The following is a 23104-nucleotide window of genomic DNA, read 5'->3' as shown; positions in this document are numbered from 1 at the left end:
CAAACGGTGTATTCAAACACTGCTGCCTTAAGTCCCTTCTAGTTTTTGGCAGTTCTTCAGTTACAAGCAGGTAACCTATGAGAGGCCACATTCAATAACAGGAGAACCACAGAATTCTAAAGACAACCGCTGCAGCTTTTGCCTTATGCCTCATATTTATTGAGTACGTTGCTGAAACTATAAGTCACTGTAGCTAATCCATCCCATACTTACACAACAACATTATTTTCTCATTTTCTCATTGTATTCATAAACACATTAGCAAAGAAGAGGAATGATTATTCCCATTAAAAGATAAGGATGTTAAATTTAACCAGTGTCAAGTAATTTTTCTTAACCCACACATATACTGTGTATTTGATATTAGTCTTCAATTTTCTGTTCTTTGGATAATTATAACGTTTGTCACAAAACAGAAGATTCTGTACCACATAATGTTCACTTATCATATCCTGCTAATCTACTTTCAAATGTGGATTTGCTTTACCTGATTGATTTTAATAGCACCACTTTGTTCCATATACTTAAGATTTTAATGCACATGTCTAAACTTTCTAATTAATTTTTAATTTTCTAACCACACTTCGTGTGATACATGAGTACTAAATTGTTGCACTTTAGATATTTAGAACAGAATAAACATGCCCAGTAAATAAGTACTTGTAAACTTACACAGCTTCTGGATTCATTACACAGATGGCTCCTGGGCAGTGACAGTTCTCAGGGTCGTCGTATGAGATCCCCAGACTGAGTCCCAGCATCTGGGTGACAATAACTGAGAAGGCCTCCAAGGTTATCTCCTTAGAATACTGCAACGACAGCCAAGAGAATCTAAATGGAAGGCAAGGCAAGGAGTCGAGGGTGTCTAAACTGTTTTAATTCTGAATATTTTTGGTTCTTGAGCAAGTATTTAAGAATAGAGAGATATGGTTCTTTAGGGCATATAAAAAGCTAAAGCTCTTCATGTTAAGTTTGAAAGAGATCTAGGCATAGGACACTTATGTCAGGCATTCGCATAATTTGATAGTTAAAAAGTAAGAAATTTAGTGAAATTTCCCCAACTAGGTTAAAAAAAAAAGATGTATTTCATGAAGAAAAATGTTTTCAAAAGACTTTCAGTTACATGGACACATCACATTCAAATCACCCATTTTTTTAGAACAGCTGACGGGAATAATTGCATAATAATCAAGTGGTCTACTTTTATACTTTCTGCATCCTGAGAGGACCCTCACTGCCACAGTATCTTGCATCAGAAGAAACCACAGAGAAAATCTTCTGTAAATATCATTCGTGGAATTATGGGAAAACAACGTGGATGGAAAATGGGAGGAGAAGGGAAAAAAATCCCCCATACACTTGCAAAACTGTATGGAAAGTAACAATAATTTTTAGAGGATAAAAAAACTGCAGTTAACTTCACTTTTGAAGAGGAATGGTAGGTACATGGATAATTCATCATTTCTCCAAATAGGTTCTCACAGATAAGAGATGGGCGATCTGCAATAGTGCAAACATAAACAGTAAGGAATTGGAACTGAGCTGGCTTCTTAGGACAGCCATGAAAACACACATAGTGGGCACTGAACGGGGAAGCTGTGAACAAGCATATAATCACAACGTCCCTGCAGCGGCACTCAAGTCAGCCGTCTATGCTGTGCAGGCAAGAGACCCAGGACCATACCTGAAAACCTAAATGTGGCAAGAAACGCAACAGAGTCTGAAACCTGGGATGGGAACAACTGAGGGGAGCAGAGCAAACACATCTGTACTGTCCTTGCCAGAGAAAAGAGGCCTTAGCTGGAAAATGTCAAGACCAGGTTAGAAAGAGAGGAGAAAAAGAAAGAAGGAAAGGAAGAGGGGAAGGAAGGAAGGAAGGAAGGAAGGAAGGAAGGAAGGAAGGAAGGAAGGAAGGAAGGAAGGAAGGAGGAAGGAGGAAGGGAGGAAGGGGGGGGAGGAGGGGGAGGGAGGGAGGAAGGGAGGGAGGGAGGGAGGGAGGGAGGGAGGGAGGGAGAAGAACTGAATCTTAGTCATGAATGTTAAAAATAGTTTAAATGTCTATTAATATAAATAGCACACACTTTTATGTACTACCTCGATATAATTCTAGTAAGATAACCCTCACTCCCTCCCTAAATGCCATCCTTCCTTTTTTTCTTCCTTTAAAATTTGTAAAAGAAAAACACTCTCAAATTATTCTATAATCATAGAATGAATGCAGCACTAGCCAAAACGTTCAAAATGAAGAAAACTCATAAATCCAATTTATCTCTCAAATACATAACTTTCATAAAAAAAGTCCTGAAAATTACTTTTAAAAGTTGATAAAAATTGTACTGCATGAAAACTGCCCATGTATTTCAAAATTTAAGACAATAGAAGTTAGCGTATATACATGTAGGCACAATGACTTAACAAGAAAAGATGGTGACCAACATATGTCAAAGATAATATTGCCAATACTATTGATCATTTATGAATCAAAGTAGGAGTTAAATAATTTTTAAGTCACTAAATTAAATGAACAGAAGAACCTAAATAAAAATTCTTAAACAGGAATACTTGAAAGGGGGTAAAAGAGCTTCACTATAATTTGTTGGTTTGTAAATTTGTGGTTTAAAATATGTATTAAGTATAGGGATTCATTTTGCAATAAAACCTAAGTATTGGGAAGAAAGCTATGTGCAGAATCCCAAGTTGCAGCAAACAAGAAAAGCACAAATTAGAGGATATCAAGGACTTGAAAATACCTTTGTAAGATTAAATATAAACATAAATGATAAGTGGATTTTGAAACAAAGTACTTTTAAATACATGAACATCAGTAATGTTCAAAAACTCATGAAAATGTGTATTATAAAATAAGCTATGTACATATTTCAAATGTCTTCCACTAAAATACAGCCATATTTTAGTTCTGACTTTCGACAAACCTTTTAATACACCTACATCTATCACTTACTCAATGATGTCTCCACTCAGGTGATAATATGGCAGACTACAGGAATTTTCTCATGTGTTCCTATACTTACTTAACAAATTTGATATAATTATCATGAATTACAATGCCATTTTAAAATACACAGCATTGAATCTTGTTCTTACAAGTGTCAGAAGCAGGGAGAAATGGCTCATAGAGCTTCATCAATTTTATAGTTTTTTTTTTTTAAGATTTATTTCTTTTCATTAGAATGGAAGATTTTAGAGAGAACGAGAGACCCAGAAAAGATCTTCCACCTGCTGGCTTATTCCCTAAACGGCCATAACGGCAGGAGCTGAGCATATCTGAATCCAGGAGCCAAGAGCAGGGACCCAAGGCTTTTCCAAGCCACAAGTAGAGAGCTGGATGGGAAGGAGCATCCTGGACATGAATGGTCACCCATATGGGATGCCAGTGCTTAAAAGGGGAGGATTACTCAATTGAGCTACCACACTGGGCCTAATTTAAATGATTTTTATTGTAGTTTTTATTGACTTTTTTTTTATTTTGAAGTTATGAGTGAGTTTATTTCTATAATTCCGTGTATATAAGCAGAAAATCTGCTGGGGTTATGGATATAATTTTCTAAAATGTGCTATTCCATGTACTGCTGAATATATGTATTCATCTATATTTTTACTCCCCTCTTAGTTCCAATTATAATTAACTGCAAATAATTTTTTCACAAAATATTTTCCTTAGACATGCTTTTAAATGTTAGCAGTAATGGAAAGCGAATACAATCTCTGAACTTGAGCACAGATGCAAAATATGTGAAATATAAGGTACTGCATTGACAATTTTTAAACGTGTACAATATTTTAAGGTAGGATTAAATGATTACATACCACTGCGATTCCTGCAGAATAATCTGCATTACATATCTTTGCAGGAAACACCGCACCCACATAAGCTGGATAATCCCTATAGCTGAATAAATAAATAAATATACATAACTCATTATAATTAAAAACCCATGTTGGGTGGCTGCTGGCAAATTTAGCATGCTGTTCATAAAACTCCAAAGTAAATTGAGGAACAATCATTCTATATGGCCTTAATGGCTTGAAAGATTGAAAGATCTTTTTTTAATTGGTTTAAATAAATTTGATTTTCCATGCATCCAACAAAGCTGTTTGGTGGCTTCCTTGCATTCGACATAGTTGGGGAAGACTGAACTAAACCTTTCATCAAAAGCATCTTTATTAAATGACAATGAACATTTTAAATTTATGTATCAAAATTTCTAATCCGCATATCAAAAAGCTCAACAGGTTTTTATGGAAATGACATCATTTTATTACAGTTAAATAGTGGAATTTTTTTTCTGTTTTGGATATGATCCAAAAAAAACCCCTCACCTATAGAAATAACAGAATTTCAAAACTTCACCTGTATTATCCATTTAGTTCTCAAGGTAAACCTAATACTTATACTAATACTGTAAAACTGTAAAACTAATACTTTAACTCTCATTTAACTCTCATTAAAGATATAACGCATTCGCTGGGAACTGTAGGTAACTCTACAAATACAGCATTGTAAGTATATTAGATATGCTGAAGGAACTTGGGCAGTCTGAGTCACACTCTTCCACACATAGAATGCCACACTCTCAATGGTGACCAATTTATTTTCTAGGAACATTTCAAATTGAACGGTGATATGCCAACACATGTGTGGACAAAAAGAAACTTCTCTCTTAAAAAATAAAATTCAGAGTTATGTAAGAAACATGTCATTGTTAATATACTGCCGTAGTTATCTTTCTGAAGAGTTAGTTATCTAGATAGTAGCAGAGTGACAGAGAGGAGTGGATGCATATGGGAGATTTTCCACCAGTTGGTTCACCCCTCAAGTGGCTGGAAAGGCCTGGACTGGGCCACGCCTACACAAGGAGCCAGGATCTTTAGGGTCACCCACACGAGCAGCCTGCCACCAAACACGCGGATTATCTTCTGTTACTTCTCTCTGATCGTTGCCAGGGACTTGGATTGCAGGAGTGGTACTGGAACAGGAATTGGCGCTCATATGAGATGCTGTTGTTGCAGGTGGCTTGACCTACTATGGCACAATACTGTCATCCTCACAGTTCTGCTCTATGTCAGAATGATGGCAAATAAGAGTGGCTCTTGGTCTTCAGTTTGACATGTAACTACCGGCTCAGTTGCATATTGCTTCACCAGCCCTTTGTTTTCTCAAAGCCATCTTTATTCTGTGCTTCGGACTGTTTTTTTGTACTAAACCTGTCTGTCACTTATTTGAAAAAGTTTGTTTCTAATACTCAACTTTGGTTATGCTTCCCATATTTAAGTATACTCTTTAAGCAAAATAGCTCTTCCAACATATATTTTAAAAACTCAAACTTTGCAACTCTTACAGTTTCACCGAAAAACTGCATAACCCTGATGGGGTCAATTACAGGCATCTTTAATTCATACCACTAACTTTTGCTTCTTCAGTGACACATTAGTCATTCAGTAGCATGTTATTTAACTTCATGGTGTTGTCAATTTCTTTCTTTTTCTTCCTGTTGTTGATTTTGTAGTGTGGTTTTTCACTTAAGGGGATGTATAGCAACTGTGTAATGGAGACTATCATATCCAGATGTGAGGATGCAATGCAGTGTGCATGTCTACTTCCAGACTAAAGATGGACTCCCAATGAAACTGTTCACTATATCTTCACGACAAGATGCTGGATCCTCTGCCATTGCTTATGCCCACAATGATGGACATATGATTGTGTATGAAGAACTATACTATAGTAATGATATAAGGGAACTCAGTGAGGGAGGAGGGAACTGACAAGAAGATAAAGGAAATCCCAAAGCCAATGGAACTGTATCATAAAATGATAATAATAATAATAAGTAAAATAAAAAACAACAAAAAATGCACTTTTAACAGCAAATCATAGGGACAGAAATTTTAAAAAGCAAAATGAAGCAGCAAAATTAGGATAAAACAAAGCAGCTTCAAAAATATGAAATAAGAAATTTATTTAAAAAACAGTACAAATTATTCATATACTTAGTGGGACATGGAAATTAAAAACAAATTAAAAACAATCTAGCAAACTAAAATTTAAAAATTAAATTGAATTAAATAAACAACGTGAACTCAGCATATGCTTAGTGGAACATAAATTTTAATTTACTTTATAATCCCAATCTTAAACTTTAATAAGGGCAAAATCAACAAATAGCCAATCTAGAATAGAGACTCAGAAATAACAGCAACCAAGAGAGAAACAAGAAGACCAGTGGAATTCACATCTCAGTGAATGTCACATAACATCAAATCAGAAGGCAGGACGTGATGAGCAGGCAAATAACTAAAGGCATGAGTATCAGAAGAAGCAGAAAAAAGAAAAGGATAGAAATGGGTAGAAAAACTCAGATATTGCAAATCTCAGACAGCAACAACAAAAAGTTCCAAAGTGCAATGGATCATGTTGGAAGACAAGAGGCACATCTCAAACAGAAGATATCAGAAGATGCAGACTGCAGAGCGACAGAGCTTCGAAGGGTAAAGGAAACACTGCCACGTGGGGGTATCATGGTAAAGCAGTCCAACACAGAATGAATAGAAGTCTTCAGACTAAGAAATATGGAAAGTTGCTCTGTTTCACCTACAACTACACCTTAACAAGATGCTCTACATAACAGCAGGTATTCGTTTAAGTATGAAATGTATTTTCATTTGTTGGAAATAGCATCACACTTTCCTTATATGAGAAAAATCAAGAAAAATATGTACAATAAACAATACAAGGGAGAATCAAGATGGTGGAATAGGGTAAGGACACGTTTAAATCAGACGGAGAAACATTTAATCAGGATGAAGTAGAGAGGACACATTCCAGGAAATAGGAGAGGACAGAACAACAGCAGATGAGTACGTGGAGACTGACAGACACAGGAAAGCAGCAGACACAACAGTGTGGTGTTGCAGTGACTGATACTCCAGCAGCATTCAGCTAAGAGGGGATCTGAACTCTACCAGCAAACGAAACTCCACCAGCCACCAGGTAGGAAGGGACTTTCACTGGGAGCTTGGGAGGTGAACCCAGACAAAGAACCGTCCATCCTGCTGGTCCGTTTGACTTGACCAGGAGCAGAGACAGAGCAGCAGATCTCAGACATGCAGTGCGAGAACAACATGGATTTCACAGCCCCCAACAAGCTGAATTGGATGCCATGCTGCTTAAGGAGGCAAAGGCAGGGGAAAGGACTGAGCATACGCTGAGCTGGGAGTGAACTCAGTTCTGACTCAGTGAACTACATCAGTGTGGCATTCTATGGCTTCCACCTGGAGCAGGTCTGAGTAGCCCTCAGACCTGATGGCAAGCAGATCAAGAACTCTAGTAGTGGTTCGTCAGGCACCATTTTGTACACTGTGGCAAACGCTTTAGGACTGCAGGGGACAACAGTGAACTGCGCATGTACTGAATTCGTGAGAACTCACTGAGTTCCTTGGATTGCACGGGTCCCGCAGGAAAATAATACTGACTGTAGGCTAGTGCAGGTCAAATTAGGTCCGTGTTGCACCCAAACCTAAACTCCAACAAGGTTAGGTTCCGGCAAGATCAGTGCCACCAACAACCTAGCTATATAGGACACCTGATGTCTCCCTAATCCTGGGACCTGCTCCAACCAAAAGTGGGAGAAAGGTTGCAGAGCCAACAATGCAACCTCAGCATGGCATCACAGGAGGTGGAGAGTGGTGAGCCAGGAGTTCTTGGGTCTATGGAGTTCTTGGTGGAAATCTAACATAAGAACCCAGACCTAGAACTCGCTGGAGGGAGTGGCAGAATTGGCTACAAGCAAAGAGTTGTGCACCAACTGCAACAAGTAAAATTGAACTGTAGACCTGTGGGTGACAGAGCTTAGAAACCTGCTCCATGGAGAAGACTCTACTAACTAGATGTACAATGACTAAGAGCAAAAGAAGAGACAAAGGCACAATCAATACTACTGAAAACTCCCCTGCAAAAGCACAAAAGCCTTTGCTAACCTCAGAGTTAACTGAGAAAGTCATCAAGAAAATGGGGGACACAGAATTCAGAAAACTCATTTTAAAGCTTCTGATCAACAATGAGAAGCACATACAAGAGTTTAAAGAATTTAAGGAAGCAATAAAGCAAATCAAGGCTGATATATCAGAAGTTAAGAACACAGTAGAGCAAATTAAAACTTCAGTGGAGAGTCTCCAAAGTAGAATGAAGCAAGCAGAAGAAAGAATCTCAAAATTGGCATATATTTCCTGTCATCAGGGAGAAGCAAACAAAAGCTGGAAGCAGAGCTGGATGAGGCCAAAAAACTATTCAAGAATTGAAAGACACTATAAAGAGGTCAAATATAAGAGTTATGGGAGTCCCAGAGGGTGCAGAAAGAGAAACTGGTTTTATAAATATATTTAATGAAATAATAAAGGAAAATTTTCCTAATCTAGAGGAAGAATTGGGAAACAAGATCCAGGAGGGACACAGAACTCCCAACAGGGTTGACCAAAAGTGATCTTCACCAAGACACATGATCAAACTCTCTTTAATCAAACATAAGGAAAAGATCCTTAAATGTGCATGTGAAAAAAATCGATTGACATACAATAAATAATACAAATAACAGCAGATATATAATTAAGTTAAAAAGGTAAGCTCCAAAATATTATATCTAATAGCATTTTAATACTCAGGACAAAAACTTTTACATGATTTTTACACGTAAGTCTTTGAAATCTATATTGACACATTAAAACAATGTCTATTTTTTTAAAACAAGGGAAATGCAAGAGAGTAGTGATCATTGGTATTCAGGCTACTGGACATTTCAAACTTTCAGAGGTAGCAGAATGGGCCAGAGGGTCATAGGCTTTTCATGAGATGTTGAGCTCACACTTGCATTATTAAAACAAGGGTATGCATGAGCCAATCATGAGATTGTGGGATGAAACATGATATTTGGTATGCCAATGATTTGTAGTCAAGTTCCAAAAATAGTCACAGATTAAATGGCGTTTCACAATTTTTTAAAGATTTACTTTGTATTTTTTTATGATTAATTACGTTGCATTTTATGACACAGTTTCATAGGCTCTGGGATTCCCCCAACCTGTCCCCGTGCCCTCCCCACAAACTAGAAACTTCATCCAGGTGTCCCATGAGTTCCAGAGGCCAAGTCCTTGAGTCATCTTACACTGCCTTCCCAAGCACGCCATCTCAGGATGGTTTCTGGACCTGAGGCAGCACAGCCAAGACAGCCAGCACTCGGCCACGAGGTGCAGCTAGCAGAAGCAGTGGCTTCAACTACTGCCTCACAATGTCAAGCACAAGTCAATACTAAACAAAGTAATGCAGATATCAAAAAGCATCAGTACAGTCTATATTTTTTTTTCAGTAGATGAACAAAAAAAAAAAAGACAGATAAAAGGATGTAACATTTATACAGGATTTGGGGGGGGGGGGTGGAAAGAGCCATATTAAGAAAAACACAGAAAGCGACTTCCTAGGGGTTGATATAGTTTTCACAGAAACTCCACAACAAATAAGATACTAAATTTTAAAATACAGGAATATTCTCTTCCAAAGAATTAAACCAACCTGGCAGCATCCTTATGGGTGCTGTTTCAAGTTCTGGCTCCTCCTGTTTCTGATCCAACTGGGAAAAGCAGCAAAAGATGTCCCAAGTCCTTAGGCCTCTGCTACACAGGTGGAATGCTCGCGAGACCAGCAAAAAGCTCCTGGCTCCTGGCTTTGTCCCTGACCAGCCCCAACTTCAGCAGCCATTTGGGCAGTGAACCAGGAGATGAAAGCATGCTGTATCTCTCAATGTCTATAACTTGCACTTCAACTAACTAAAAAAATATATATATGTGTGTGTGTATGTACATATGAATTATACATGTATGTATATTATATATACTTTCCAATCAGGAAAGTGACAAACATACTTGCTCACCAACTTATTTATTGTCATTTTAGTAATCAACACCATAAAGCTATCAATATTATAAGTACCAGATTAGAAGGATTAAATTGATCACAATTTCCTGGTAGTTTAACATATGAATAAATCTCAACAGGTAAATTATTTTTTTTTCAAAATTAGCTTACATAAGCACAAAGAATAAACTGTCATATAAATTATTAGTTAATACTGATATGATTGGGACATGAATATCCTCTTTATGCTGACATAAAATATAGGACACCTAGAAAAATTTGCTGACAACTTCTGTAGAAAGTTGTCATGATTTTCGGAGTGACCGGAAGACACGCTCTTGTGAATACATCCATTCTCACCAAATAGGTAGATGGAATTCTATTAAAATCTAAAAAAAGACAGGTTTTTATGCAACTTCACAAATGTGTGACAAATGTGCTAGATAAATGTCTGGCAAAATAACGGATCCATGAGGCAGGAAACAACATCTCCTCCCTCATTTCCACTGTTTAGATTTCAGTGCGAGGTGTACATTGTGGTTCTTAGGTTCACGCTACCAATCCAGACACCCACCTCCTATACTGGAGTGTAGGCTTGAGTCCAAGCTACACAACTTTTGATCCAGTTTTTCCCTTTCTCCTCCTTTCTAATAAATAAAACAGTGACAAGACATAAAAAGGCAGGCCCAAATGATGTGTGAAGCATATGAAAAGATGCCTTTCATTGGGGGGGGAGGGGGAAGCAAGTGAAAATGACAATTAGTTTTATTAAAATTCATAAAATTGCAAACAATACTTATTGGTGGAGATATAAGCGGAAAATTAACTTCACACATGCAAAAGGGATGCTTGATACGCCAGCTGAAAGTTTCATATAGACATTTCTAGTTACAAAGACACATATACACAGAGACTTACTGAAATTTTCTTATTGTTGCTAAATTAACGTGAATAAAGTCATAAAATATAACTATAACATGATTAGATTTAAAGCATGCAGACAATTCATTGCAACAAAAATCCTTTTGACCTACGATAATAAAATTTTTATCAAAATACAAGAAAAATACAGAGGTTGTAAAATAAATCCCATCTCTATGTAGTAATTAGCATGGGCTCTGGTCTTAATAAACTGGACCTTTGTACAAAGTGTATCATCAAAGAAATGAATTTGAGTAATATTTTATGTTGTCTTAAAACGGTACCACCAGCATGAAGCCTGAATGAAGCATAGGCTGGATAGTCAAGTGCAAACAGCTATCAATGAACAGCAGTTCTCTATGTTAAATTATATCATTATCATCATTATGTCATTATCAGTTTCTTTCTTTACCCTTCTAGGAGTATTGAGACATGCTTACATGAATAGATAGGCAACATCATGAGGCCTTGAGGCAAGATAAGTATGTTTCCATTTTAAAAATGCATGCAGTAATTCATCTGCCTCACCAGTAGTAGATATCTTATTGCCATCTGACCACAACTCCAACGATGACAAGACAACAGAAACTTTAATACGGATAAACATCTAAAAACACAAGAGACAAGCGTGCAAAATTAATCTCTCTTTATTTTTAGATAACCTAGATGTTGATTTGACGTACTCATTACATACGGTGACTTAATTATTTAGAAACACAGTCCAAAGTTTTAATACCAATTATAATTTCAAAATTAACATTTCTGTCATCTATGAAAATGAGATACTTACTGTGTTTACAAGGCCAATAACTTTGATGACTGTATTTGTTACTATCATGGTATCAGAACCCAGGTATTCATACTGAAAAACAGAATTAATTTCATATTTCAGTGTAATTTTTTACATGATGGTTTTGAGACTTACTGTCCATCTATTGTCGGGTATGAGGCTGCCCTAGCATTCGGAATTTTTAAACTGGATCACTCATACACTCCTTATAATACACCCACTCTGAAATAGGGCTTGGCAATTTCTCTTTTAAACAAATAACCAACAAATTCTAAGATCCAGAAATCATATTTTTAGGCATTTTATCTCAAAGAAATGAAAACATGTACTCACACCAAACATCTCTAACAACTTTATTCATAATACTCCAAAAACTGGAAATAGCTCCTTGGTTATGTCCTTGGTCAGATGTTTAAATAAAATAGCGCATTCATACCATTGAGTATTACTGAGCTCTAAAATAGAACTGAACTGATGAAATAGCTAACAATTTGGAAAAAAAAGAAACCCTTAAGGTAATTATTTTGAGTACAAAATAAATTATGATACATGCTTCACACATAATGTCCACGAGTAATTATAAAATACTTGTGAAGCCACGAACGAGAAGAATTAAGTGGTTGCCAAGGTTAAAAACGCAAGATGGAAGTTGGCAGTGGGGAATGGCTCTCCCGTAGGTAGCCATAACAGGCTGGTGCGGATAGCACTATTGAGTATCTTGATTGTGGGTGTAGTTACTCAAGACCACCACTCTGATACTGAGGCACAGCTCCCACGTACACACGTGCACAAATCAGATGTAAATACTGAAATATGAATAAACTCGCTATTGCAAATAAATCAACATATCTCTATATCAACTAAGTGCTCCATTACGCTTTAATATTCTGGGATCCTTAAACTATTCAATGCTAAATCCACACACAAAATGAAACTCATCTCAACAGCCTCCCTGCAAAACACAAGCATATTAACCTGTAAGTGGATAGAGTGACCCTCTTACAGCCTGCACTTATTTCACTGCATGCGTCATGAAACCAGATATTTTTTTCTGTATGTTTGTTGCTACATGCCTAACCAAACTGTACCCAAATGCTGTTCCGCAAATGATTGAAGCACAAAATTTTTTTATGAAGAAGACAATTTCTAAAAGTTGCCTCTTTCTTTCTAGTGCTAAAAATATTCATTTATTTGAGGTGTTTATCTTGATTACTATAATATTCTCTTACACGATCACATCTCCCATTTTCCAATCGGCAGCCTGATCCCTGTATATCATCAAGATGATTGTACAATCACTCCCGGCCTCACCCTCTGCCCATTACTCATATGTTGTATTCACGTGACCTACAGTGTAAGCCGTCCTCATACATTCTACAGATGATTATTACATGGCCACAACTTCTGTCCTAATAAATACAGCAAAACATCCCCTACAATACAGACTACTTGCTCTTCACAGCATCCCTCTAATAAGATTTAAAAGTTTTAAAAAAAATTCATCATGACCACATATCTCCATTAAAACCAGTATGAATGAGATCAATAAATAAGATCAACAAAGCCCTTACAATGTAAATGACCAGCAACAATCCTTTAATTCTGTAAAATTGTTACGTAAAAATTCAAAATAAAACATTTACGATGCACCATATCTCGTCTACTTGGGTTTTTCAGCTAGCATGCTTTCCTATTTTTCTGAGTATGGCAGGCAAGCAAAAATTTCAGAGTCTTTTAGTTGCTCGTAAACTGTGAGAAATCATACATTGGTAGCAATATTTAAAAGCAAAAAGAAAGCAAAATCAAGCTACATACCAAAGCTTTGTCCACCACGATGTTCATTTCTAAATAAAGAGGAAATACATCCAAAACAGGTGGTTCCAGCTTAAAAAAAAAAAAAAAGCGGCACAAAACACTTGAAATCTTTCATAGTTTGTATACTGCAAATCCTTCATTAAAACTGTATTACCATAGTCTTACGAGCATATGTCAATATTTGCTTTTTAAAATTGGTTCATAACAATTATCAGTGCTTTACGTCTTACGGCAATGGACTCTAGTCAGAAGAATATGGGTTACAAAGCTGTAATATATTACTCAGTCGAGCTCTAGATTCAAACGTGTGCACAACCCCTGCAGCATGCTGTTGCACAAGACAATAGCGTTACCTGCCACACCACAACGCTGGCCCCCACCACAATATTTTTGTCAAAAACACAACAAGTCCTTTATACTATTTTTGTTTTCAGTTAAACAATTAATATCTGCAAGTTCTATAAAGTTATTGAATATATGTGATGCTATAATACATGTTTACAATATGAAATCAGGACTCAGATATGTCCACAAATGCCTAATATTTCCTTATGTTCAAAACATTCACAATCCTATACTGAAGTTGTTTTTTCTTTTAATAGAGGAATGAACAGTTGGTTATCTATAGCTATCCTGCTGTGCATCAGACTACCCAAACTTCTTACTTCCATATAACCCTCATCCAGTATCTGCTCATCACTCCATCTCTTCAGACACTACCCCTTGACTTACCTTCTGACGAATGCAGTAGAAGATCACACAACGAGGCTGATATTGAAACTCACACGGAGGTAATCTGTGACTCTCATACACCATTTTATACACTATTTTTGCACATTGTTTAAACTCATAAGTCCATCACCTATGCCCCAAGTCTCTGATTGTTGCTATGTTTTCATTCAATGATTCTAACATCAGGGAATAAATTTCACATAATCTTTTTTCCTTCAAATTCAGAAACAGGCTTCCTTTTTATATGCATTTTATTAGTTGCCTTAGTTTTTAAATGCTCCCTTTTCTATCTTTTTTTCTTGATTTTTCTAATTAGTTTATCATTGACAGTTGAGTGTGGTGGGGGGAGTTACACAGGGCAAATCCAAGCTACTTTGGCAGTGATTTATTGCCTAAGTTTTATCTCACAGACAAAGGATTGTGCATTACGAAAACAACAGGCAAGAGAAGATGGGAGAAGTGGGAGGAGCAGGGTAGAATTAGAACAGAGAGACAAAAAAAATGAGAAGACTTCAGCAGGGAAGGAAGAAGAGAGGAGGGAGGGGAGGCGAGAGGAGGGCAGGGGAGGAAGGGAGGGGAGGGAGGGGAGGGGAGGGGAGGGAGGAGGGAGGGAGGGGAAGAGGGAGGGGAGGGGGAGGGGGAAGGGAGGGAGGGGAGGAGGGAGGGGAGGGAGGGGAGAGGGAGGGGAGGGGAGGGAGGGAGGAGGGAGGGGAGGGAGGGAGGAAGGGGAGGGGAGGAGGAGAAAGGGAGGAGGAGGAGGGGAGAGGAGGAGGGAGAGGGGAGGGGAGGGGAGGGGAGGGAGGAGGGAGGGGAGGGGAGGGAGGAGGGAGGAGAGGAAGGGAGGGAGGAGGGGAGGGGAGGGGAGGGGAGGGAGGAGGAGGGGAGGGGAAGGGAGGGGAGAGGAGGGGAGGGGGGAGGGGAGGGGAGAGGAGGGGAGGGGAGTGAAGAAGCAGAGTAGAAGAAGAAGGCAAGGTAAAAGGGCAGGAGGGTGAGAAACGAAGGGAAGAGAATATCCACCATTCTGTATTATATTATTGGCTGAGTAAAAATTCTACTCATTACACCATCACAGTTTTAAAAATGAATCCGAATGGATGTCAGTCCGCTACGAATAAACCGGTTAGAATCTCAAAACGCAAATTAATTTTTTCAGGCACCATCATGATTCTGACAAGGCTGAAGCTCTAGTTCTAGTGCTTTCATTCATTCTTCAGACATGGATCCCTCCATCTCTCTTACGTCCATTTTCAGGTTTAATTATAATGAAACGTGTGCTCTTTCTCACTTTGATGGCTGTGTTTCTCACTTTTAAACTTTTGTCTGTTTTTAGTTTTTCAGTTTTAAACAGATTCAGCATAGTCCACAGATAAAGGTCTAAGAACACAGCATTGCATTTTTCCTTCTCATGCTTGCTTTCCTCCTTCTGGCCTTCCTCCCCATTTCTTTTTTTAAGAGTGATTTCTTTATTGGAAAGGCAGTTTTACAGACATAAGGAGAGATAGAAAGATCTTCCACCCTCTGGTTCACTGCCCAAGTGGCCTCAATGGCCAGAGTTGAACCCATCTGAAGCCAGGAGCCAGGAAACTCTTCCTGCTCTCCCACAAGGGTGCAGGGTCCCAAGGCTTTGGGCCATTGTCTTCTGCTTTCCCAGGCCACAGGCGTTTTAATGACTTCAGGTATCTTTAAAATTACTTGTTCATTCACTCAGTTATTTTGCTGATGGCCTTTTACATCTCAGCTTGAAAGGCTGGGTAGGATCTTGTGTTTTAAAAAATCCTCTATTTAGGTAATATTATTATCGTCTTCCACAACTGGCACTCGGAATGGCCTAGACACTTCTTTTAGGTCCACTGACAGGCATGCTGCTCTTGAAATGCTTCCTTCTGCATTATCAAGAGGAATCTTCCATCATCAGGGTTAAAACTCTGTTCCTTATAAGTCACAGATTTCAGTGTTCTATGCATTCATCCACATGACTTCAATTCTTAGTGCAGTTATTCCAGCTTTAATGAAAATCATTAAGCGAATCCAAGGGGAGCTTTGTGCTTTTCTGTCACCTTTTTTCCCACTATTCCAGACAACTAGTAATGTCGCTAAGTAGCCTGAGTTTCTCAACCTGCCTTACAGAGCCTGTCACTTTCCAACCACAGGGAAAGAAGACCACTGAGATGAGAACACAGAACACCAGTGGCCTTTTTTTTTTTTTTCCCAATTCTAGATTTCTACCCCTCCAGGGCGGGAGAGTGGAATGCCAACAAAATGCAAATTTAAAGTAGGTGCAATAGACACCTGAGATTGAGGTATATGGAAAAATGTTTAGTATGACCATTCTTGTGTGTAGACAGAGAGGGTCATACTCTCGACCTGTGCTTGTGCATAGAAATAGGGGGTCCACTTTCTGACTTCTTTCATGCTCATGGAGCCAATCTAAAAAAAAAAAATCATTACTGCATACACTATGTGAGAGGCCATTATTTCCAACATAAGAGTAAAGAGAGAGGGAAAAATACGTAGAGACCAGCCTTTATAAGAGGAACCATTTCCCAACTCGGGGAATGTCTCTGAAACATCCCCTGCCTGGGGGAGCTTTTGCCACTTTGCATTAAGGAACTCACTTCTGTTCTTCACTGCTTCACTTTCTATTTACGTATATACTGCACGGCACATCCATGGATCGGGAGGAGAAGCAGCTCCCTACAGTTAGGATGTTACAAAAACCATCAATTGGCTTGATATGTGCTCAACTGTGAAATCATTTCATTAGAGACTGAATGTGTATAAATGCTTAAAAGGAACCACATTGCTGTGGAAAGACAGGCCTGAGTCAGAATTCTTGCATTAAAAAAAATTTTTTTTGCGGGGGGGATGTTTATTTTTACAGCATTTACCCTGAGAGTAACTGAGTAAGCAATGTTAGAAGAAGGCTTAGGAGCAGGTGGCAGCCATACAAGAATGTGCACTCAGGGCCAGGCCCGCTTTGTGATTGAGCCTGGGAAGCTGGCTGCCCACAGGGACACCAGCTCCAGACTCTGGTGCACCAGTTCCTGTTCCGCTCCCTGCTAAAGCACCTAGGAATGCACCTGGGCACTGGCCTGGCGCAGCCTCATCCACTGTCACCCTTTGGAGAATCAGTGCCAGATGTGAGCTCCCTTCCTTGCCACCAGGGCATTGGAAACAAATTAAAAGGTCACAGTTGCCAATTGTTACAAAGCAAAATCACAGAGTAAAGACAGAGTATTCTAACATCCACCACACCTTTACAGAAATACAACAGGAGCAAGTTCAAGAGCATTTGGGCAGAGCACCAACACTCTTCACGTTGCCAATTAATCCAAGCCTTGGAAATCTCATTCCTAAATTATTACTAAAATTTTCTAATCTGTTACAAAAAAATTAGTTTTAAATATACCTATATCTGAAACTATACAGAATACACTGAGTCTTATCCTATTACAACAGAGCCAGGAGCCCATTGGTAACTTAAACAGGGTAGGCATTTGTGGTTCCATTATGCAAATTTTTCTAAGAATAAAATTTATTCTGCCTTGCTATCCATATGATATCATCCTTGGAAATGTGGACCAGCAGGGGAAAAAAAAAGTATGGAAGATAAGACATTTCCCTCTAGAGTTCATCTCAGAGGGGGCACAGATCAGTTCTGCTCACGTGTCATCAGTTATAACTTCTTAAAATAGCCCCCAACTACATGTGATGGGGTTCAAGGAACTACATCTTTTTTGCATGCTTGGTCAAATTCTGAGATTTGTTATTTGTATATTTTCCTTAACTTGACAGGAGTTGGGCAGGACACTTACTGGAGACAAATAGCAATGCCACATCCTTTCTTTTAATCTATGTAGGTGCTGCCGTTATCATGGCATTTAGTCGCTTGTTTCCGCAAGGACTTTACAAGGACCATCACTTGCAGTGACACAGACAGCATGGTGGACAGTCTGCAAGGTCACACCTGGCAACTCTGTGTATGGCATCTAAGCAAGAATGCAGTCAACACCGACTAAATTAAAACTCTATTTCTCTATCATTGCTCTACGGAATAACTTTTAACTTACTAAGCAATAACTTTTAATTTTTAGAAAAATAATATTAACATTGAAAATAAAAAACGGGGCCTCGTGCGGTGGCCTAGCAGCTAAAAGTCCTCGCCTTGAAAGCGCCGGGATCCCATATGGGTGCTGGTTCTAATCCCAGCAGCCCTGCTTCCCATCCAGCTCCCTGCTTGTGTCCTGGGAAAGCAGTTGAGGACGGTCCAAAGCCTTGGGACCCTGCACCCACGTGGGAAACCTGAAGGAGGTTCCTGGCTCTTGGCTTCGGATCGGCTCAGTGCTGGCCGTTGCAGTCACTTGGGGAGTGAATCATCAGACAGAAGATCTTCTTCTCCTTATATCTGACTTTGTAATAAAATAAATAAATCTTTTAAAAATTAAAAATAAAATAAACAAAGCAGGTCATAATCATTACGTGATAGATTGTTGTGAGGGAAAAAGTTGATATTTGTCTTGAAAGACATTGTTAAGATTAGATTGTTGATATGAAAGGACTGCTACAGGCAAACAATAGCCTAACACACTTTTATTTTATGAACCAATAACTGCTTTGAAAGTAGTAATAAAACATACACAACTCACATTTTCATCTATATAAATATTGTAGTCCATGGGGTGTTTTCCTGTGTCTTCGGAATCATTGTTGAAACTTGAAAATTCCTTGTTTTCATTCCCTAATTTATAAACAAGATATGGAGACTCAACTACTGATTCCAGAGGCTCAATTCCATAAGAGACATTTTCAAACTGCAGTATGCCTCTGAAAAATTAAAAAAACAAAAACGAATTGCTTTTAGCCAAATTTGTTTCATGAAGCTTTGACAGAATTGAAATTTTAAACGAAACAAAGATACCTAATGTTTTCAGTATAAATATTGCACTTCTGTTGTAAGGATAACTACAAAGAGACAGGTATTTCCCTAATCCGTTAAAAAAAAAAAAATGATTTCCCATTCCAAATGGCAAATTGCCAACTCAGTATCCAGGTATACAAAAAATGACTTAGTCAGTGCACATTGCATTACAATGATTAAACAGCTCATATGTTTTCCATGTCAATGACACAGTTTAATAGTGAATAGAAAGTCACAGTAAACAGAAAAAAGCCGACAATTGTGAAATAGTCCATGATGGTGACATTAGAAAAATACAATTACAATTATGTTTTTATGATATCTGTTTGCTTACACTAAACACAATCTCTTCAAAAAAATATGTGATGCTCGTCTTAAAAACAGTGGGATATATGTTGAGAAATCATGAATACTGCATTTACTAGAAAAAAAAATCAGCTCTCTTAAATTTTGTTTCTCCTTCTTACTGTTATCAAGCACTCCCAAGTGTCATTTCTGTACTCGAGAAAATTTAGATGGACAAGGAAACAGAATCTAACCTCTCAGGAACTTAGGAAGGTGCCTAGTCAATTAGGAATGTAAAACTAAAATGTGTTGAAATAAGGATGCAATCAAATGATGCTGACATAAGAATCCTCCTCTAGATGCACATTTAATATCAACGGCACATTTTCTCCAGGCAGACAGCGTAACTTTCTGACCTCAGTCCAGAGCACGTGCTGAGTATGACAATGGAATTTGGATATCCTTCAACATATCCCTGATAGTAGCAGTGAGTCTAGGAAAGAGAGAAGGCGGTTACTTGGGAAGTCACAAAACTTTCTCCTGTTTTTCTTTAACTTATATTGAGTGTTCTGAATAGTTTCCCAACGCTACCTGGTTTGCCAAGCGGCATTCAGAAAAAGTCACCATGTATTTGCCACTTTGACCGTATTAACTACTCTTTTTAGATTATGCTTTGGGAATAATACTATTTTATGCTCTGCTTCCAAGTGTGTTTTCTTCCTTTAGATGAAATGATTCTCCTATAAGTAAATTAAAGCATGTGTTCAAGATTTCGGGAAAGACTGTGAATCTCAATGACATTCAATTTCTCTATGCTGCTCTTTAGAGACCTATGATGATCAACACTTGAGAAAGGTCAGAGTTCAAGAAATAAAAGTAGAAAGACAACTGTTCTCCAGCAATACAGTCAGGGACTTGATCAGTATTTCTTATTGACATATTCCTTTGAGTTAAGGAAATGACAGGGAGCCGGCATGCAAAACGATCTCTCTACCCAGGAAAGGGAAGCAATGTGTGGCCAGTTCAATATTTCAGCAGATTTTAATTTTCTGCTGATTAGATAACGGGCTCAAATCTATGAACTGGTGTTGCATTAGTAAATAAAAACAGAACAAAAATAATTCGTAAATTAAAAAAAAAAAAAAGCTTCTCTCTTACGAAGATCTGTATTTCATGAAGGACAAAAAAATAGGTCAGATAAATGGTGCATCACATTTTGAAAGTTATCAATGGGCAAAGAAAAACTGATGCAACCACAAAGACCATAAAGAGTAAGAATACAATTTAAAACAGGGGTTAGTGAAGGACCAAAACAGTTATTCTGAGCAGATTGAAAAAAAGAAAAAAAAAAAAAAAACGAGAGTATATGCTATCTTGGGAGAAGACATTAATAAGTAGAAAATACCGGTTTTGAGGACCTGGCGCAATGTCTCAATGGCTAAATCCTCTCCTTGCAAGCACCAGGATCCCGTGTAGGCACTGGTTCATGCCCAGCAGCCCTGCTTCCCATCCAGCTCCCTGCTGCGGCCTGGGAAAGCAGTGGAGGACGGCCCAAAGCCTTGGGACCCTGCATCACGTGGGAAACCTGGAAGAAGCTCCTGGCTCCTGGCTCCTGGTTCCTGGCTTCAGATCGGCTCAGCTCTGGAAACTACAGCCATTTGGGAAATGAACCAACGGACAGATGATCTTTCTCTTTGTTTTTCCTTCTGTCCATAAATCTGACATGCCTTTTCAATAAAAATATATCTTTCTAAAAAAAGTTTTTGAAGGGAGGACATATGTATTCAGAATGTGTATGTATAACAACAGACAGGAGAGCAGGATAACTAGAATAAATTAAGATAATGAATAAAGTAAATGAGACCCGAGAGGTAAAGGGAGCTGGACTGTGTGAAGCATGGAAGAATCTGAAATTAATTTGGCTGTTGATTTGTGAGCAATGGGACAACAATGGGAAGCCCTCCAACTAGGTTTCTATGGAGTCAGTGTGGTTGCCTTGATGTGAACTGACTAGGAAGACCAGCAAAGTGTGAAAGAGAGCTTGTTCGGGGGACCACGTCTGGATGTGAAGCTTACTTGGAAATGAGTGGTATCAGCGACTGAAGGCGAGGAAGACAGAGACTGCCGAAACACTGCTTGGAGGACTAAGTGAGTAGGACTCACGGAGGGGCAGGAAGGGAAAGGGGAAGCATGATACAAGAGATGGCTGCTATTAATGTACAAAACACTTTGTATGCTATTCTTATTATTTTACTTTCATTTATCCAACAGAATATAAATAACTGAATTGCACCTATATTCCAAACATTATGTAACCGCCAAGCCAAAAATAGTATGCCATTAGTTTACTAAGACTTCAGGAAAGTCAAATCTTAATGAGTATCACATGTGTGTGTATGTTTGAACCTTTATCAAAGGATGGAATATATCCTTGTGTACATGTGTATGAATCTTTATCAATCAATGTCATATGTATTTATGTATATACTGTGTATACTGTGTTTTCATCCCTTATAACTATTGAGAATTCACACATTATAAAAGCAATTATTCATTGGGGGAGAAAAAGGCTTTTAAAGGTGTGTAAGACACAGAACTTAAATTATACCTGTTTATCTGAAGAAAAAGACTCCATCGATCCTTGATTATACATATAAATGATAAAATCATCTGCTAGAAAATACCTAAACATAAGAAAGAGGGAGTTTTAAAAGCTTTCCTTTTTTTGAAACAGTAAACTGACAACCTCACACCAAATCTGACCCATCCTACACTTGTAAAGAGGGTTTATTGGAGCAGAGTACACCATGTGTCACCTGCTGTCTATGACAGCTTTATTGGAGCAGAGTACACCATGTGTCACCTGCTGTCTATGGCAGCTTTCGTGGCACAGGCGCAGAGCTAAATCATTTTGACAGATACGATTTGGCAGGAAATTTTTGCAATTTTCACCATAACTTCATGGAGAAAAATGTCTGCTAGTGCTCAAATAGAAGCAATATTTTTGAGATACACTTCAACTTTATGCACAGAAAAACACTTAGTAGCATACTTTTCCTAATGTCATTAACTTTTACAAGGAGACTACAACACAAAGGGAAAAACTGTTTTTACATTCACTGAGGTGTAAACCAGACGAAAAAGTGTGGCGATTTTCTAATCTCTCCATGGAAGTCCTATGGCTTTGTGCAAGTTTTACTTTTATAACAAAATATAAATTAATATTCATTTTAGCACACGTATTGCACTTAAAGACAAACCTTTTCTAGTATCGCACTTTGTACATGCTATCTTTTTTAGTTATGCTTCCTCACCTCACACTCGCTCCTCACTCAAGGTGACATCCTCGACTACCCAGAAGCTTCTGTTGTCTACTGAAATCAGTCTCGAAAACTTTACATGTGACCCCCTTGTTATCACATGTTCAATGTAGTTTGAAGCCAAATAAAATGACTCTGGAACAATCTACACACCTAGCTACATTCCCCTTCTTTAAAATATTTCCTCAGGTTTAGAGGAACAAGATGGTGGGATAGGAGGAAACACAATAAAACAGGTGGTGAACGAACAAGCGAGGAGCAGCAGAGAGGGCCCAATCCTGGACAGCCAACAGCAGTGGGAATCCGGGAGACCTGTGGACTCAGGCAAGCAGCAGACAGTGGAGTGGTACAGGGATTGAATTTGAATTGATCTGAATTCTGCGTCAAAGGCTCCGGGA

At 38.3% G+C, this 23104-nt stretch overlaps 1 protein-coding gene across 1 annotated transcript in view; it reads right to left on the bottom strand.

The window, feature by feature from the left end:
- LOC121149894 (disintegrin and metalloproteinase domain-containing protein 32-like) overlaps positions 1-23104 on the bottom strand; it is a 55818-nt gene that overhangs the window by 19661 nt on the left and 13053 nt on the right. The window contains exons 4-11 of the mRNA XM_040970563.1: positions 21995-22070; positions 19803-19879; positions 18830-19007; positions 13452-13520; positions 11637-11708; positions 11287-11453; positions 3829-3910; positions 673-809 (exon numbers count right to left, since the gene is read on the bottom strand). Of these exons, the coding sequence (XP_040826497.1) occupies positions 673-809; positions 3829-3910; positions 11287-11453; positions 11637-11708; positions 13452-13520; positions 18830-19007; positions 19803-19879; positions 21995-22070 (858 nt within the window). The remainder of the gene's footprint in view (positions 1-672; positions 810-3828; positions 3911-11286; positions 11454-11636; positions 11709-13451; positions 13521-18829; positions 19008-19802; positions 19880-21994; positions 22071-23104) is intronic.

This window comes from Ochotona curzoniae, unplaced genomic scaffold, assembly GCF_017591425.1.
Source record: "Ochotona curzoniae isolate NIBS_2020 unplaced genomic scaffold, NIBS_Ocur_1.0 contig_1976, whole genome shotgun sequence".
NCBI lineage: Eukaryota > Metazoa > Chordata > Mammalia > Lagomorpha > Ochotonidae > Ochotona > Ochotona curzoniae.
The sequence above is the reverse complement of the archived record's forward strand: the minus strand, read 5'-3'. Positions and strand labels throughout refer to the sequence as shown.